The 17,944-nt window shown below is 42.1% G+C and overlaps 1 protein-coding gene across 1 annotated transcript; it reads left to right on the top strand.

Annotated features, from left to right (window-relative positions):
• Positions 1 to 11,441: 11,441 nt before the first annotated feature.
• On the top strand, positions 11,442 to 13,762 carry HELT (helt bHLH transcription factor). The gene is made up of 4 exons (XM_075849638.1): positions 11,442 to 11,544; positions 11,637 to 11,741; positions 12,219 to 12,315; positions 12,677 to 13,762. Exons 1-4 carry the CDS (start codon positions 11,473 to 11,475, stop codon positions 13,159 to 13,161), a joined length of 759 nt encoding a protein of 252 aa, XP_075705753.1. The 5' UTR covers positions 11,442 to 11,472; the 3' UTR covers positions 13,162 to 13,762.
• Positions 13,763 to 17,944: the final 4,182 nt, after the last annotated feature.

The following is a 17,944-nucleotide window of genomic DNA, read 5'->3' as shown; positions in this document are numbered from 1 at the left end:
GGAGGTCGGGCTGGATGCCGAAAGAGTGACGCGTCACCAAGACAACGGCCGGTAAGTATGAAATTCTTTCACTAGGGAAAGTGCTGTCCCTTCTCTCTATCCTGCACTGATAGAGAGAAGGGAAGCACTTTTACCGCAGTCCGCAGCAGCTAGTCCGCATCAATTTACTGCACATTTTGGGCAGATCCGCCATTGATGCGGACAGTTGCGGAGGAAAACCGCCACGTGGGGGCATGCCCTTAGGCTGAGTTCACACGTTGCGGATTTGTCGCAGATTTTGTTGCGGTTTTGACGCATTGCAAAGTGTAAAATCTGCGCTGAAAATCTGCGTGAAATCCGCGACGTGTGAATTCAGCCTTAGGCTGGGTTCACACGACCTATTTTCAGGCGTAATGGAGGCGTTTTACGCCTCGAATTACGCCTGAAAACACGGCTCCACGGCCTACAAACATCTGCCCATTCATTTCAATGGGTTTGCCAATGTACTGTGCCGACGACCTGTAATTTTACGCGTCGCTGTCAAAAGACGGCGCGTAAAATAACAGTCTCGTCAAAGAAGTGCAGGACACTTCTTGGGACGTAATTGGAGCCGTTTTTCAATTAATCCAATGAAGAACCGCTCCAAATTACGTCCGTAAAAGACGCCCCGCAAAACGCGAGTGCATGCAATTACGTCTGAAATTCAGGAGCTGTTTTCTCCTGAAAACAGCTCCGTAATTTCAGACGTAAATGCAGTTATCGTGTGCACAAACCCTTAGGCAGATTGAGGCAGTCTGCAGCCAATAGGAGCTCAGGAGCGTCAGGCCAATCAAAGCCTGGCTGATGTTCCTGAGCTCCCGCTCTCTCCTTATTTAGTTCAGCCTGGGGGTATTATGCCTTTGTCTGTAATTAGAGTTACCTAGCCTGGTGCTTTCCCTTGTTTCAGACTCCCCTTAGCGACTTGCATCTTGACTCCTTTGTGACTCCCTGCCTCCGACTGGACTCCTGACTTTTCTTTGCCTTCTGACTTTTTGTTTTTCCGCACTCTCCTGGGTTGACCCTGCCTGCCTGACTCCGCCTTTTGCGCTCGGACACGTCTGTGGCGCTATTGCCCTGCCTCTCCCTCCGTGTACTTCCCAGGTGACCCTTTGTTATTTCGTACTGTCTCTGTCAGTTTCACTTGTACTAGTATAGGGAACGCCGCCCAGTTGTTGTGCGCCGTCGTTTAGGTCGGGTCGTACAAGTAGGTAGGGACAGAGGTTTGGGAAGAACAGGGACCTCACTGTTTACCGTGTATTTGTGCAAGACCGTTCTGCTTCCGAAAATAAGCCGTGTGAACATCTCCTAATTCCTTACATCTCCATTTGCTGTCAGTGAATTGAAACATTCTTGTTATACCTAGAATGAAAACCCATAAAGAGCTAGACCTGCGTTGTATCCAACCTGTGAGAACTAGACAACTCTAGAATGTTACAAATTACCTGCACTTATACATTGTAGCAAACTATCTGGAAGGATGGAGATTTACAGTAGAATGCTGCTGTGTTTAGCTCACAGAGAATTGCCTAGACTGGATACAAAATTGCATCCTCCCCTTAGCTGTGGGCATGCTAAAAGGAACTTGTTAAGTTATAGATGACAACCATATACACATCCATGGGGCTCCCATCATATTCTGATTGCAGTCAATAAATTGGCAATTGTTTTGATCCTTTCATTTGTGAAATGAAATTGTTGTCAGGCAAGTAGGCCTTTTTGAGCCAATGTACAATATAGTACTACGCCTATTGTCCAATACAGTTTTATGACTGTAACCCTTTAAAGAGTACTTTTACTTGAATTCACACTATTAGGGCATGTGGATGTCATAGAGGGAGACCCCTACACCTGACCCACCTCAATTAACCAGAGAAAGGAACAACTAAGAAAGAGCTGCTCCTGCTATGGAGGACTCAGCACAGCTATGTTCTACCTGGATGCCCATTCATTTCAATTGGCGCCATATAACACTATATTTCACCAGCTGGCGCCATTCGATATCAGCTGATCACAGTGATTTTCAGAAACCGAACCCGTGGAGATCAGCTTACCACTTGGTTGGATTCCTTTAACAAGGAGATGTTGTCATGTTCATACAACCATTTTAAGGCTGGGTTCACACGACCTATTTTCAGACGTATACGAGGCGTATTATGCCTCGTTTTACGTCTGAAAATACGGCTACAATACGTCGGCAAACATCTGCCCATTCATTTGAATGGGTTTGCCGACGTACTGTGCAGACGACCTGTAATTTACGCGTCGTCGTATGACAGCTATCAAACGACGACGTGTAAAATTACTGCCTCAGCAAAGAAGTGCAGGACACTTCTTTGAAACGTAATTTGAGCCGTTTTTCATTGAATTCAATGAAGAACAGCTCAAATGTTCGGCCGTCAAAGACGCCTCGCATAATGCGAGGAGGAGCTTTTACATCTGAAACGACGCAGATGTTTTCTCCTGAAAACAGTCTGTCTTTTCAGACGTAAAAGCCAGTTCTCGTGTGCACATACCCTAAGTACTAACTAGTTTGCAGTATGACAAGGGGCAGATCATGCAGTATTAGGCCTTATTCAGACGAACGGGAAATACGTCCGTGCAACGCGCATGATTTTCACGCGCGTCGCACGGACCTATATTAGTCTATGGGGCCGTGCAGACATGTGCGTGATTTTTACTCAGCGTGAGGGCTGGTTTACACGAGCGTGTGCGTTTTGCGCACGCAAAAAACGCAGCGTTTTGCGCGCGCAAAAGGCACTTAACAGCTCCGTGTGTCATCAGCGTATGATGCGCGGCTGCGAGATTTTCGCGCAGCCGCGCATCATTATGACACTCCGTTTGGATGTTTGTAAACAGAAAAGCATGTGGTGCTTTTCTGTTTGCATTCAGAGTTTGACAGCTGTTGCGCGAATCACGCTGTTCGCACGGAAGTGCTTCCGTGTGACCTGCGTGATTTTCACACAGCCATTGACTTCAATGGGTGCGTGATGCGTGAACAGCGCACAAATATAGGACATGTCATGAGTTTTTTTCAGCGGTCTCACGCTGAGCAAAACTCACGGACTGTCTGCATGCCCCCATAGACTTATATAGGTCCGTACGACACGCGTGAAAAGCACGCGCGTCGCACGGACGTATGGCCTGAGTCCGCTGGAATAAAGTCATGACCATTACGTTCTTTGGGCATTTTTCGCGCATCACGCACCCATTGAAGTCAATAGGTGCCTGAAAACCATGCATGTCACATGGAAGCACTTCCGTGTGACGCGCGTGATTCGCGCAACAGCTGTGAAAAGGATGAATGAAAACAGAAAAGCACCACGTGCTTTTCTGTTTACAAACATCCAAACGGAGTGTCATAATGATGGCGGCTGCGCGAAAAGCACGCAGCCGCGCATCATATGCTGATGCCACACGGAGCAAAAAGAACACACTCGTGTGAATCCAGCCTTACTGTGACGCTGCAGTTTGGTACAGTCGTCGCTTCACTTTCCCTACATAGAAGTCTCGGGGGCAGCAAAATCTTAAAAACACAAACTTCTATATAGGAAATGTGGTTTATCCCAAGGGGTTACGTCACAGGTCTACTCTCCTAGATTGTCCAAGAATTTCAAGAAATAGGGGCAACCGTCTAGACCACCAGCAGAGCTGGCAGATCAATTGCGACAACTATTGACAGCTACCACAAGGGGGAGCTAACTGCATATCTATATATAATGCTCCCACTAACTTCAATGGGTGCTATATCAAATTGAATGTAGTGAGCTCCACCTAGTGGTGGCTTCAGACAGCAAGAATTTCATCAATAACCCCTTCCCGTCGTAAACAATTTTCAGATTTTCATTTTCATTTTTTCCTCCCCACCTTCCAAAAGCCATGAGGGCTTGATTTTTGCGGGATGAGTTGTCGTTTTTCGTAGCACCATTTATTGTCCCATATAATGTACTAGGAAATGGGAAAACAATTATTTGTGGGGTAGAAAATGAAAAAAAAGATTCCTCCATTGGTTTTTGCGCTTCGTTTTTACGGAATTCACTGTGCAATTAAACAACATGTTAACTATATTCTGTGGGTCAATACAATTACGGCAATACATAAAAATATACATGTTTTTTTTTTCTATGCTTTACTACTTTTACAAGGAAAAAACTTTATTTTTCTGTCGATTAACTGGTATGAGGGCTTATTTTTTGCGGGATAAGCTGTAGTTTTTAATGCTACCATTTTGGGGTACATGCAATGTTTTGATCACTTTTTATTCAATTTTTTGCGGCAGATGAGGTGACCAAAAAATAGCGATTCTGCGGGTCAAATAATGATATATTGTAGTAGTTCAGACTTTTATAGATGCCGCGATACCAATTATGTTTATTTATTTATTTTTTTAAAATGCTTTAGGGGGAAAATTGGAAAAGGGGGGTTCTTTGAACTTTTAATATTTTTGTATTTTTTTTACATAAAAAAACAACTTTATTTTACTAACTTTTACTTTTTTTATTGGGGCACATTCAGACGTGGCGGAATTGCTGTGGTATTGCTGTGGAAATCCTTAGCAGTTTGCCCATTGGTTTCCACACCTTTTTAGTTATCTGCAGCGGACCATAGGCTGCGGTGCGTAATTTTCCCTCCACAGCATGCACTGTCTATTGCGGAGAAGAAGCGGAATTTCACTGCGTATTTCAGCCTTTGCAATACAAAAACTGAAATCTGTGGCAAGTCCGCTGTGTTTTCTGCAACGTCTGAATTACCTGTCAAATATGCAAATGTTGGTGCAGATTCGTTGCGTAATTGCCCCAAATCTGCACCAACATTTGCAGCGGAAAAATTCTGCCATGTCTGAACGAGCGGACTTCAACCAGCGATCGTTAGATCGCTTGCACTATATACTGCAATACTAAAAACAGAGGATTGGAGCAGCACTGTGGTTTCACGTCTAGCAAGGCCGGTGCTATGCTTCAAACAAAGGAGTGACCCCTCCTTGTATGTTAAACGTCAGATAAAGAGAAAGCGAAGCAGCACTCAAAAACAAATGGGTTTATTTATCCAACATCCAATACAACGTTTTACCTTCTCTATGAAGGTATTTTCAAGCCTTGAAAATGCCTTCATAGAGAAGGTGAAATGTTGTAGTGGATGTTAGATTGAGTACTGCAATACTAAGGTATTGCAGTATATTGTCTTTCTGACAGGCTTCTATTAAGCCCTGCCAGAGGGCAGGACTTTATAGGAGCACAAAGATGGCAGACCTGGAGGCCTTCATTAGGCTCCCAGGCTGCCATAGCAACCATCACCACCCCGCTACTGCATTGCGGGGGGCACAATGAGCTGCTAGAGAGAGTCGCCCCCCCTCTTTCTAAAGATTTCAATGTCGCGGTTGCTATTGACTGCAGCATTTAACAGATTAAACGAGCGGCTTGATTTATTATTAACTTGTGCTAAGGTGTCTTAAATGACTCAACAAATCAACAACAAATGCTTGTTTTTAGTTTGGGTCCTAACTGCCTAGCTCAATATTCCTGATAAACCACATTTTCACTGCGTATTTCAGCCTTTGCAATGCGAAAACTGAAATCTGTGGCAAGTCCGCTGTGTTTTCTGTAACATCTAAATTTCCTGTCAAATATGCAAATATTGGTGCAGATCCGTTGCGTAATTGCCCGCCACGTTCAGAATTTTTCCGCTGCAATTTTTCCGTGCCCTAATACAGCCATTGCCCCGCTCCTGACTAAAAGTGCTTGCGCGCGGTCCCATGTTCTGTGTTCAGTGCAGGTGCTGCCGCTCATTAGTGCAGCGCCGTCCGCATCACATCATGCTGACCATGCACACTTGTTGTCAGGAGCAGGGCAATGGCTGTGTTACACATCCGCAGCCCCGCTCCAAAAGCGGAGGTCAGAGAAACCTCTCACCTCCACTGATATTCCCTTGAATGATGCAAGAAGGGGGATGCCCATTGGATCCCATCACAGGTATTCCCTGTGACGCGATCGAGGGACATACCATATATGGGCAGACAGTCCAGGGTCCAATGAGGGACCCCAGGGCTGTCTGACCATATTTCGTGTTGTTGGGGCATACTCAGGTATGTCCTAACAACTGCCTGTGTACTAAAACAGGCTAAATTACTGGCATACTAATATAAAGTTTAAAAATAAAACAATAAAAAACTTAATGGGAAAAAAAAAGAAAAAAAAGAAAGTAATGTTTAAATTTAGAAAAAATGAAGAAAAAAAAAAACAGACACAGTTTTTACAATAAACATTAAAATAAAAAAATATCAATACATAAAATATACACCCATTCGGTAACGTCGCAACCGTAATAACATGCACAGCAAAATTTATAGCGTCATTTATGATGTGTACGCTGTACATTTTTTTAAATAAAAGCTTCTTTTACTTATTAATGTGAGGCAGGAGGTGTTATGAATTTAGTACCTTCATGTGTCTCACATTAATAGTAATTAAACCCATCATGTACCTCACATTAACCCAATGTTGTCTATTATGACTGTGAGAAACATAATGGGGTTAATTACCATTAATGTGTGGCACTTGGAGGTTCAAAATTCATCACACCTCGTGCATCACATCAGAAAATGGAAGAACTTTTTTTAAAATTATTATTGGTAAATTATCGTTTTGGTATCGAGAATCGCAATACTACACGAAGTATCGGTATCGAAGTCCAAATTCTGGTATCATGACAACCCTATTATAGAGATCTACAGAGCAAGACCAAGAAACGGGGGCATAGCTTGAAAGTCCTTGACCCCACTATAACTGGACCTTCTTCCTAACTGCCATTGTATATAATAATGATTTTGTAAACAAGAATAAGAATCTATATACACTATAACATATATTCATTTGTACAGTGAGATACCATGTCTAGTATGATTACATTATTGTGTATTAAGAAGAAATTACATCAATGCACCACCCTCTGATAATAATGATGCTGGGTGAACTTGCTACCAACGCAACTCCTAGGCTGGGTTCACACGACCTATTTTCAGGCGTAAACGAGGCGTATTATGCCTCGTTTTACGTCTGAAAATACGGCTCCAATATGTCGGCAAACATCTGGCCATTCATTTGAATGGGTTTGCCGACGTACTGTGCAGACGACCTGTCATTTAAGCGTCGTCGTTTGACAGCTGTCAAACGATGACGCGTAAAATGACTGCCTCGGCAAAGAAGTGCAGGGCACTTCTTTGCAACGTAATTTGAGCCGTTCTTCATTGAAGTCAATGAAGAGCAGCTCAAGATTACGGGCGTCAAAGATGCCTCGCATAATGCGAGGAGGAGCTTTTACGTCTGAAACGACGCAGCTGTTTTCTCCTGAAAACAGTCTGTCTTTTCAGACGTAAAAGACAGTTCTTGTGTGCACATAGCCCTATAGTTACACCAATATAATTGGAAGTTGTTGCCTGGGCTGATGGGAAGTTTTGCATTTTAGGGAACCTGTCACATTGAACATGCAGTCTGATCTGGTGGCATCATGTTATAGACAAGTTGAGCAGATTGATAAAACGTTTTGTGGGAAAAGATTCGTTATAACCTGTAATTTATTGATCTAAATCTCTGCTCGTTCTTCCAGTGGGAAGTCCTTCTCAGTGATTGACAGCTATGTTTGTATGCACATTGATACAGGAAAGGCTGTCAATCACTGAGAAGGACCTCCCATTGGACTCCTAAGCATAGATTTAGATCAATAAATTACAAGTTATACTGAATCTTTTCCTACAAAACTTTACATCAATCTGCTCAGTTCCTTCTGCTCTATAACAAGCTGTCACCAGATCAGACTGCATTTTTAATGTGACAGGTTCTCTTTAAGCTTCCTGCACACAGCAAGGCGAATGCACAGAGCCTATATGGCGGTCCTCGAAGACCCTATTGTTTGGTATTTTTAGCACCATGTTCTTCCCTAAGTTCAAAGGGAAGAATACCTGGGTAATACACCATCTGATGGCACATGCTACCATTTTCTTTTATGGATTCCGTATTTATCAATGAGAAAAAAAATCTCTGTCTACATCCATATGAAATCGGATGCACATGGAGGTACAGTATGGGCATATAGATTTCTATCGGTGCTGTATTACGGATCTTTACAACACAGATGTGTAATTTAGCCGTGTGCGTGAGATCTTAGAGATAAAACATATCTCTGGTTTCGAGGTACTTGGTCTTTGAAGAAATGGCATTATCTGCAATTCCCTTATAAACTTACTAGCCAGATCACTCCAGTTGCATATAGGAGCCATCTCGGCTCTGTGGTATGGCACTTATTGGGAGATATGACATGCACTCATTGCGGGGGTTCACTGGATTGGAGGGCTTTGTAGCATTGGAGGGCTTTGTAACAAGCAGTTGTTTAGGGGGCTCTGTCATAGCATTCATGCAGGAATTCTGGCAGGCACTTATAGTGGGCACTGTGGCTGGCACTATTGTGGGGTGCTGTGGCTCGCAGTGCTTTGGGAACACTGTGGCTATCACTATTTTGGGGACACTATACCTGTAACTGTTTTGGGGGTAAATGCATCTGACATTGTTTTGGAGGCAATGTGGCTGGCACTGTAAACTAACTTTCAAAGGAGTTCAATCTGACAATGCGAACGAGTGTGGAACTAAAAAACAATTGTACGTCCCTGGTTTACAGTTTAGTCTAAAATTTAAATCCCCATGCTTTTCTCTGTAAAGCGACAGATGGTAAATTTTTATGAAATGACATTCATTACTGATGTGTGGGCGCATTATTATATCTTATAGAAACTTATCATTGTAGTGCTATGAAAAAGTTATTTGCTCAGGTGTCCCTGTTTTTGCCTATTTATCACCATCTTCTGAATTGCATTTTTTTTTAATATTGGACAAAAGGAACACGACTAAACACATAACTGTTTTATTTTTTTGTTTTTTTTAAATTATTATTATTGCATTCCTTTGTAGATTACGCATTTTAAACAGTTACTGCCCTCTTGTTTACTCAAACAGTTGACCAAAGCCCTCGTTCACACATGAGTTTTACAGCAAGTCCCACTGAACCTCCATATGCCTTCAATTCAATACAGAGGCATTTTACAGAAGAAATTCTTAGCCACATGGTTTTTAGGCCAAGACTGGGAATACCGAAGTATAAAGAAAGCTTATATTATATTAAAAAGTTTATTCAGCTGACAGCTATTCCTCCTGACCCCCCCCCCCCATACCAAGCCGAGTGTGCATGAGTTGTCAATGGCGAGAGGGGAATAAGCCGCTGCCAGGCTCCTCTGTCAGAGGCTTATCTCACGCGGGAACTAAGAATTGGGCATGTTGAAATTCAACATGCCCGATCCTTCTCTCCCCCGATATCTGCCATCGGGAGAGAGTTAGGGCACCCCCTAGTACATTATATAGTCAGCCAGTCCCAGCGGGTTCGCTCGGCTGTCATCTAATGTGTATAAGCCCCTTTAGGCCATCCAGAAGCTGTACAGAGGCACATGGAGCCCCTGAGGCTCCATACTAAAGAGCACTCCGTGTAACGCCATTTAGTGCTCTGTATAGTGCCCTATTCCGAAGATATTTTCTCCTAGAAGCAATTCTTCTAGGGCCGAATAACTCCATAATACAGTGACTGAAAGAGAATGCCACAATTTTTATCCACTGGACATGACACAATTGTCTATAGTGGGCAAACCAACTTAATTGCCCACATCTCCAGTGCTGTAGTTCAGTGCCGGTGGTGTGGATTTCCAAGTCCTAGTGCACCCAGTGTTCTGTACATGGCATCAGCAGGAGGTTTATGGGGGTCTTACTGTGATATAATACTTGATTGTATGCCCCTGAATAGCAGCAGCTTTCCCCTCACAGGCCATAGTCCCATGTTAGGGTGTGTTCATATCTGTGACGGGGTTCCGTTCATGGGTTCCGTCAGACCTTTCTGTCAGGGGAACCCATGAACGCAAAGCCAAATGGAAACCATAGCTTTCCGTTTGCATTACCATTGATTTCAATGGTAATGCTTGCGTTACAAATGGTTTCCATTTGTCTCCATTCTCTAAGGTTTCAGGTCTTTTTTTTTGCGAAATCAATAGCGTAATTGACTGCGCTATTAATCCTGCCCAAAAAACTGAAACCTTACCGAACAGAGACAAAAAGAAACCAATTGCAAGGGAAGCATTACCATTGAAATCAATGGTAATGCAAACGGAAAGCTATGGTTTCTGTTCATGGGTTCCCCTGACGGAAAGTTCTGACGGAATCCACGAACGGAACCCAGACGCTGATGTGAACAGGCCCTTACCAAAACAAAAAGTGGTGAGATATGAGAAACAAAGGCATTTTTACTAAACAAATCAATATTTTGGACAGATGTTGACCATAGGTAAGGGTTCACTTTACTAGATAGCAGATGCATGTCATAAAGTCCAGTTGCAGGTTCTATGAGGGTCGGACTAACCCACCAGAGGACCCTCTGGTGGGTACCAGTAGAGACTCTATAATGGGTCCCAAATGTCCTGCAGAAGCTGACCCCATTTGGTGCCGACTTTGGAGACAATCACTTGCCACTAGGGTCTATTTCTTAAACTGATTTACAAAGAAAATATTAGACCTTATTTGTACTGTGTGAACATTGATAACAACAAAGATAAAGATGGAATAAACAAGGGATGTGCACATGTTCTGTATAGAAGGGGGATTCGACCCTCAGAACCATTTTCTCTACTGGGCCCAAGGAACTCCTGTGTTCAATATCTTAATGCTAAACTTCCAATGGTCCATAGTTGCATGACATGGAACAGGTTATTTTACCAGTCTGTAGGTGTCCGTTGACAGAGGTGAATATAAACAGCAGCCTGTAGTCTGAAGTATTTGCAGGACAACAATTTGGGAATTTTAAGTTCCCCAAAGCGCTACATTTGGATTTTTGGTTTACTATAGCACTGAAGGGAGCAATTCTACTAACAACGCTTCATGGTGGAATTGCCAGTTAAGTAATTTCCTAATGTATTTAGGTGATTATTAAAAAACATAGGCGAGAGGAGCAGAGACACAGGAGCCCCAATCTAGACCAGTTATAAGAAAGTTCTATGTGAGTCATTTCAGTGCTGAGATATATCCTGTATACCATGGGTGACAATACGTGGTGCCAGCACATCCTCCTCTGCTGCTGCCACTTGACATTGGCACAGGGTCAGGCAGCAGTTTCATGCTCTCGTGTTATCATCACCAGGACGTTCAGTGTAAGGTGCTGGGCCCCTCTCACCTCTGCCCGCCTCATCACTCGTCCTTCAAGGGCCACGTGGATTAACAAAATTGCTGCGCCCCTCCCTGGCAGCCCCCAGCCGATCAGCCCTCCCTCCCCATTCTCTGCGCCGCTAATCCCTGAATGCACTGGGCTGATAAGTGATCGCTTTATAAGAGCAGCCCGGATGGGAGACGAGATACAGTACCCGGCGCACGCTGCAGCATGGACATCGGGCTAATGGGGGCACCTGCCAGGATCTCTCTCCACGGATCTGCCAAAGTAAAGGAGCGCAGAGTAAGTGCAGTGCCAGCCTGGCGCAATGACAGCCGCGCAACCTGCGCCACATACACGGGAAACTAATGTACGTGTCATTTATTTCTTTCCAGAGGACTCCGGTGTCCCACAAAGTGATAGAAAAAAGAAGAAGAGACAGAATCAACCGCTGCCTCAGTGAACTGGGAAAGACTGTGCCAATGGCTCTAGCCAAACAGGTGAGTGCCAGTGCTGGTGTGCCATTATCTATCTATCTATCTATCTATCTATCTATCTATCTATCTATCTATCTATCTATCTATCTATCTATCTATCTATCTATCTATCTATCTATCTAATCTCTCCCTCTCTCTCCCCCTGTCTATCTATCTGTCTGTCTATCCATCTCATGTATATCTGTCTATCACCCATATTCCCATATATCTCCCATGTGTTCCATACGTCATTCATTGACAGATGCTATTTGAAGGTGGCAACAATAATTCAACCCACCCACCCAATAATAAATGGTCACTTTTGATCCATGGAAACCCATCAGACGTGTTCCTATTGGGTTTATTGCAGATGAGAGATTTAAAAAAAAAACAGTCTTCACAATTTTTGTTGTGCGGTGTGATTTTTATAGCTGGCAGCGCCATTATCAGAATTTTCCTTTCATGATGTGTGTATAAACTAACTTAATGTCATATCTGCAGAATTCCGGCAAACTGGAAAAGGCTGAAATTTTGGAAATGACTGTTCAGTACTTGAGGGCGTTACATGCTGCTGATTTCCCGAGAGGCAGAGATAAAGGTGAGATATTACCTGCTTTTGTATTCAGGATAACTGAATTTATTTATCTGTTTGTTGAATTGTTTTGTTTTTTTTCATTTATGAGTAATAATTTTTCATTTTACTTGTCTATTATATTTCCATAATTGTTCACATATAACAACTCTCCCACAATAATACATTGCTTAGTCGTAAGCTCTTATTCACACAGTGCAGGTTTGGTGCTGCTACTAACGTTTTCTAGATGAGTTGCGACTAGATGTTCTCTGTCATGTATATACCAAACTGTAATAGTATATCTTGATACATATCTGTCCTTAGGAATATGTCCTTTTGCATCATCTCTGTCCTACATTTAATTTCTACTTTTGCCTCCCAGCAGACCTTCTCTCTGAATTCGCCAATTATTTCCATTATGGTTATCATGAGTGCATGAAAAACCTGGTCCACTACTTGACCACAGTAGAAAGAATGGAAACCAAAGACACCAAATATGCTCGAATTGTTGCCTTCCTTCAGTCTAAGGCCCATTTGACCACGGAGCCTCTATTTAGCTCTTTGCAGGAAGTGGACATGTCTTGCCAACTTCATTCTTCTCCACCTGATTATCCAAGTCCTGGTGACTCCACTTTTTCGCAAAGTCCAGGTGGATCATTTTCTTGGCATAGTACAACCAGGAGCCCCACGCTGAATTATCTCTCTGGCCCAACCACCATGCCTCTCCCATGCACACCACCACAGCAGACTCAACACACTAGCTTCTTGTCTCCAATGCAAAGTCTGGACAGGCATTACCTCAACCTACTGGGGCATTCCCATGCCAATAGTTTCAGCATGCACAGTGCACAACATCCTGCTGTCCTGTGACTATCACCCTCCACAACTCTGTGTACCTGAGACCGTGCAAAATCTCAAGACTTGTGAGGAGCAAAAATAATTCTTCCTATCTCATTTATGAAACCCATCGATGAAAATAAATTAAAAAGCAACAACCAATCAGATCTTAGCTTTCATTTTCAAACCCGCACTATTGAAATTGTAGCTAGAATCTGATTGGTTGTTATTGGCAGTATTATTGGCTATAATATTTGAATACTTACGACGTCACTATACATTATATTGTTATGTATGTAACAAGTAGTGGGTCGTATTTTGCTACTGGTGAAGCAGCCTTTATTGCCCTTGGCGATCTACCCTGAGTAAAACAGGCCGCCTGCGCTTAGCCATGATTTATGTTTATCGTTAGCGGGTTGAACAATGTGCACATTTTCAATTTGTAGTTACCTCAAAAATGTCCTAAAGGAGAAAATCAAAGTATAATGACTCTTAATGATCTGACAGAACTTTGTGCCAGCACCACCCCACAGAGACTGCTCTGCTCCCCGCCATGAGCCCTTTGTCACACTGCTCGGCAGCAGGCACCAAGGGTCAAAATCACCATTATTATGTAAATACTTGTAAATTGTAACGTGGTCATTAATTTATTGCAATGCAAAACTTTTTCTTCTGTCAAAACCTAATATGTTTTACAAAGTTAGATCTATTTATACTGTAAATATGTAATAAAAGTTTGTGCACTCAATGTGTTTTGCTTGTTTAGACTTATTGTGACGAAAGTGGTGGAAGTTTTATATACTTGTTGCAGAACATTTATGATGCATAAAGCCAACATCTTGCTGTGATATTATAAGAAAGGACACTTTGTTTAGATCAAAATAGACGGACGGGAAAACCATATGTGCAACGCAAGCACTTTTACTTACAAAAAATAAAAATGATGAATGGATATAATAGCACTTTCTATTGTCTATTAGATTTCACGTAAGAGACTACAGTAATGATTTTCGCTCATGGCTCTCAGTAACTGCTGGATTGGCAGACCAGTGAAGGATTTTTTTGGAGAACCATGAAGGAGGTTGTCCATAACTAGTATTCCACACTCAAATTATTACTTGGAAACCAGGGGACCCTTATACTGTCAAATACTGTAAAATAACTTATATTGGTACATAAATATTATAATACAGTAGTTAGAAGAGCTCCGATAAATGATGACATGACACCAATGAATATTAACTGCATATTCCTGAAAATCGGCTTATTTAACACTACGTATTACTCACAAGTGAAAAAATCTAATCATCTATTAAAATCCAAGGTATCTGATGAATGGCATCCACACATGCTGATAGCGGCATTCAATAAAATAAAGGGCTTTTTAGTCTTCTGGAAAAAAAAAAAAAGAATCCTTATATAATGAAAAGTTGTGGAACTTTTTTTTATTATTATATTGCTTATAGTATGTTATTAAAATACATTTTATTTATTTGTGTTCTGGTGTTGTACTTTTTACTTTTTTATTACTTTTACTTCTCTATGGGGGCTGCCACTTTTTTTTTCATCTCTGTATGTGTCGATTAACGACACATACAGAGATGGAATACGGCACATACATCCTCATAGAGAATGCGAACGGGAGCCATTCCATTCACTATAGCGTACGCCGTCTGTGTGGGAACGGCGCATGCGCCACTCCCACACAGACCAAAAGGAAGGTCTTTGGCAGAGTGAAATCCGGCACCATTTTCAAGTGGACCGGAAGCCGTGGCCGGACAGTAAGATGACGACCTCCGGTCGCAGCTTCCGGCCATATGTTCAAAGCAGCGAAGACGCAAGGCAGAGGAGCGGAGGCGGCAGGAGCAGGAAAGTTATGTTTGTGTATGTGATGTGTGTATTATGTTCGTGTTATACTGTCTGATTACCACTGTATCTAATCCTCCTACACTGTGCATTCGCTCAGAAAATGGCGGCACACAGTGTAGGAGGTTTGAAGATTCAACCCCCTCCTTCTCCTGGCACTAGCCAGAATAAGGGAGGGGGGATTGTGTGAGGACACTAGAGCGAGTGTGTCTACCCCAAATTTGCAGCATAAAGCCATGAGGTTGCTTTACCACATTGCCAATGCTGCAATTTGGGGAATTGCTCCCTCTAGTGCCCAGCACATGGAAATATTATAAATTAGAATCTAATTTATAATATTTCCTGACTTGTGAAAAAAAAATAATAATTACAACAATGTTTAATCACTTACATAATAATTATTTAACAAAAAATAAAATAAAAAATTTCTAGCGACACATTCCCTTTAAGATATACTTTGTATTCCAGTTTCCTCACACTTCTCTGCTTGCGGTTAGTGAGTGGAAGTAATAATTGTTTGCATTCTGATGCTGAAACACAATCCGGACCTCCTGCTCATGCAGCTGCTTGGTTTGTTACAATTTATCAGTCTAGACAGTCCTCTGCGAACAACAGCAGCAAATATTTCTCTCCTGCACTGGACTGATAGGCACACTGATAACTTGCAACAAAAACCTGCAGCTGTGTAAGCATGTTTTCACTCACTGACTGCAAGCTGAGATCTTTATTTGATATTAGAAATTCCATAAGTTTTAATGAAACAATGATTAAGCTTTTTATTTACAAAAGGCTGAACAACATCTAAAAATAAGCACATTTTATGTGATTTACGTTTTATCCCCACATGACAGCACATGTTTACCTTTGGGATCTATACGTTTCTGTATAAAATTTATCTCCACATAATATTTTCAAATATATTTTATAACTTAATGTTGTATTGATCCTGAGTTACAGAAAACGTCTCAAAAATTGACCTGTAGTGTTTTTTTAATCCGCCGCATGTCAACTGTATTTGCGTAAACGCTGCGTATTTGTTGCAGGATTTTCCCATTGAATTCAATGGGGAAGTAAATCTTGCAACAAATAGCAGAGGTTGCGTTTTTGTGTGTGGCGGAATCGCAGCGATTCTGCCGCAAAAAACGCAACTCAGAAAAAAAAGAAAATCTTATACTTACCCAGAAGTCTGTGTTTCTTCGTCCAGTCCTGGGATGACGTTTCAGCCCATGTGACCGCTGCAGCCAATCACAGGCGGTCACATGGGATGAAACGTCATCCCAGGGCTGCAGAGCGTCATGATGTCAGGACGTCGGAGGGCCATGTCGCCATGATAAGAATCCTTTTTTTTTTTTCTGTGCAGTTCTCCACAGCAGACGTTCCGGCCGGAAAACTGCACCACAATTTGGTGCGGTTTATCAGGCCTGAATTCCCAGTGGCACACTGGGTGGATACACTGTGTGCTTTTACATAGCGTATCCACCTTGTATGAACATAGCCTTATTGTACAGAGCAGCAATCAGAATACTGCAGGCTTCAGAGCTCAACTCTCCCAACGTTCTAAACTTAGTCAATGTCTATTCAGAGCTTGCTATTTTGTTTGTATTCTTGAAAGTGTCACTTTTTGTATCTGGTGTAGGAAAAACTAACTGTCCCACTACATTATAGGAGCTCTGCTAAACTGCTAGAGTTGTGTCTGTCCACAAGCTTGTTGACTGTTTCCAAAACCAGCAAAAATGGGAATACAACTCTGGACTGTAATAACGAACTGTAACTTAGGGCCCCAGATATTTACATGTGTAAGCTGAATATAGATTTTAAATATTGGTATAATCAGTTATGGAAATGTAACCCAGGATTGCTACACCCTAGTAGAATATAGTGCTGTGTGAATATATGGTTCACCACATTATAAGTGCCCTATCTCCTACATAATGTGATCGGCGCTGTAATGTAGGTGACAGCAGTGTTTTTTATTTAGAAAAACAATCTATTTTTACCACGTTATTAGCGATTTTAGCTTTATGCTAATGACTTTCTTAATGGACAACTGGGCGTGCTTTTACTATTGACCAAGTGGGCGTTGTGGAGAGAAGTGTATGATGCTGACCAATCAGCATCATACACTTCTCTCCATTCATTTACTCGGCGCATAGTGACACTGCGTTGTTGTTGTTCACTATGTGCTGTCTTATACTGACACATTAACATTACTGAAGTGTCTTGACAGTGAATAGACATCACTTCCAGCCAGGACGGGATGTCTATTCACAATCCCGACACTTCGGTAACGTTTCTGTGGTACTTACAGCAGAGCAAGCGTAATCTCGCGAGATCACGCTGTAAATGACAGGTTACAGCGAGATTACGCTTGCTCTGCTGTAAGTCCCTCACAAACGTTACCGAAGTGTCGGGATTGTGAATAGACATCCCGTCCTGGCTGGAAGGAATGTCTATTCACTATCAAGACACTTCAGTAACGTTAATGTGCCAGCATAAGACAGCACATGTAAATGAATGGAGAGAAGCGTATGATGCTGATTGGTCAGCGTCATACACTGCTCTCCACAATGCCCACTTGGTGTAAAGTAAAAACACGCCCAGTTGGGCATTAAGAAAGTAATTAGCATAAAGCTAATAACGTGGTAAAAATAGATCGTTTTTCTAAATAAAAAACACTGCTGTCACCTACATTACAGCGTCCATCTCCTTATGTAGGAGATAGGGCACTTATAATGTGATGACAGAGCCTCTTTAAGAAGCCTTTAAAGGGACAGTGTCATGATTTTTATTTATTTTTATTAATCTATGTGTTTTTATTTAATAAAATATTATATTGACTTTATTTATTTTTTCACACACAATGTTTTTTTTAATTAACACTTTTTTACTGTACTGGGGGCTGCCATGTTTTATTTAATCTGTGTATGTGTTTCTTAACGACAATACCCAG

The sequence above is a fragment of the Rhinoderma darwinii genome, chromosome 1 (genome assembly GCF_050947455.1).
Source record: "Rhinoderma darwinii isolate aRhiDar2 chromosome 1, aRhiDar2.hap1, whole genome shotgun sequence".
NCBI lineage: Eukaryota > Metazoa > Chordata > Amphibia > Anura > Rhinodermatidae > Rhinoderma > Rhinoderma darwinii.
This window is presented reverse-complemented; position numbering and strand designations above follow the sequence as displayed.

What these genes read in the sequence shown, in the direction of transcription:
- HELT (XM_075849638.1), top strand. Translation starts at nt 11,473, where the DNA reads ATGGACATCGGGCTAATGGGGGCACCTGCCAGGATCTCTCTCCACGGA. An exon ending in CCAAAGTAAAGGAGCGCAGA is followed by an intron (nt 11,545 to 11,636) that starts GTAAGTGCAGTG and finishes ATTTCTTTCCAG; the next exon opens with AGGACTCCGGTGTCCCACAA. An exon ending in CCCGAGAGGCAGAGATAAAG is followed by an intron (nt 12,316 to 12,676) that starts GTGAGATATTAC and finishes GCCTCCCAGCAG; the next exon opens with ACCTTCTCTCTGAATTCGCC.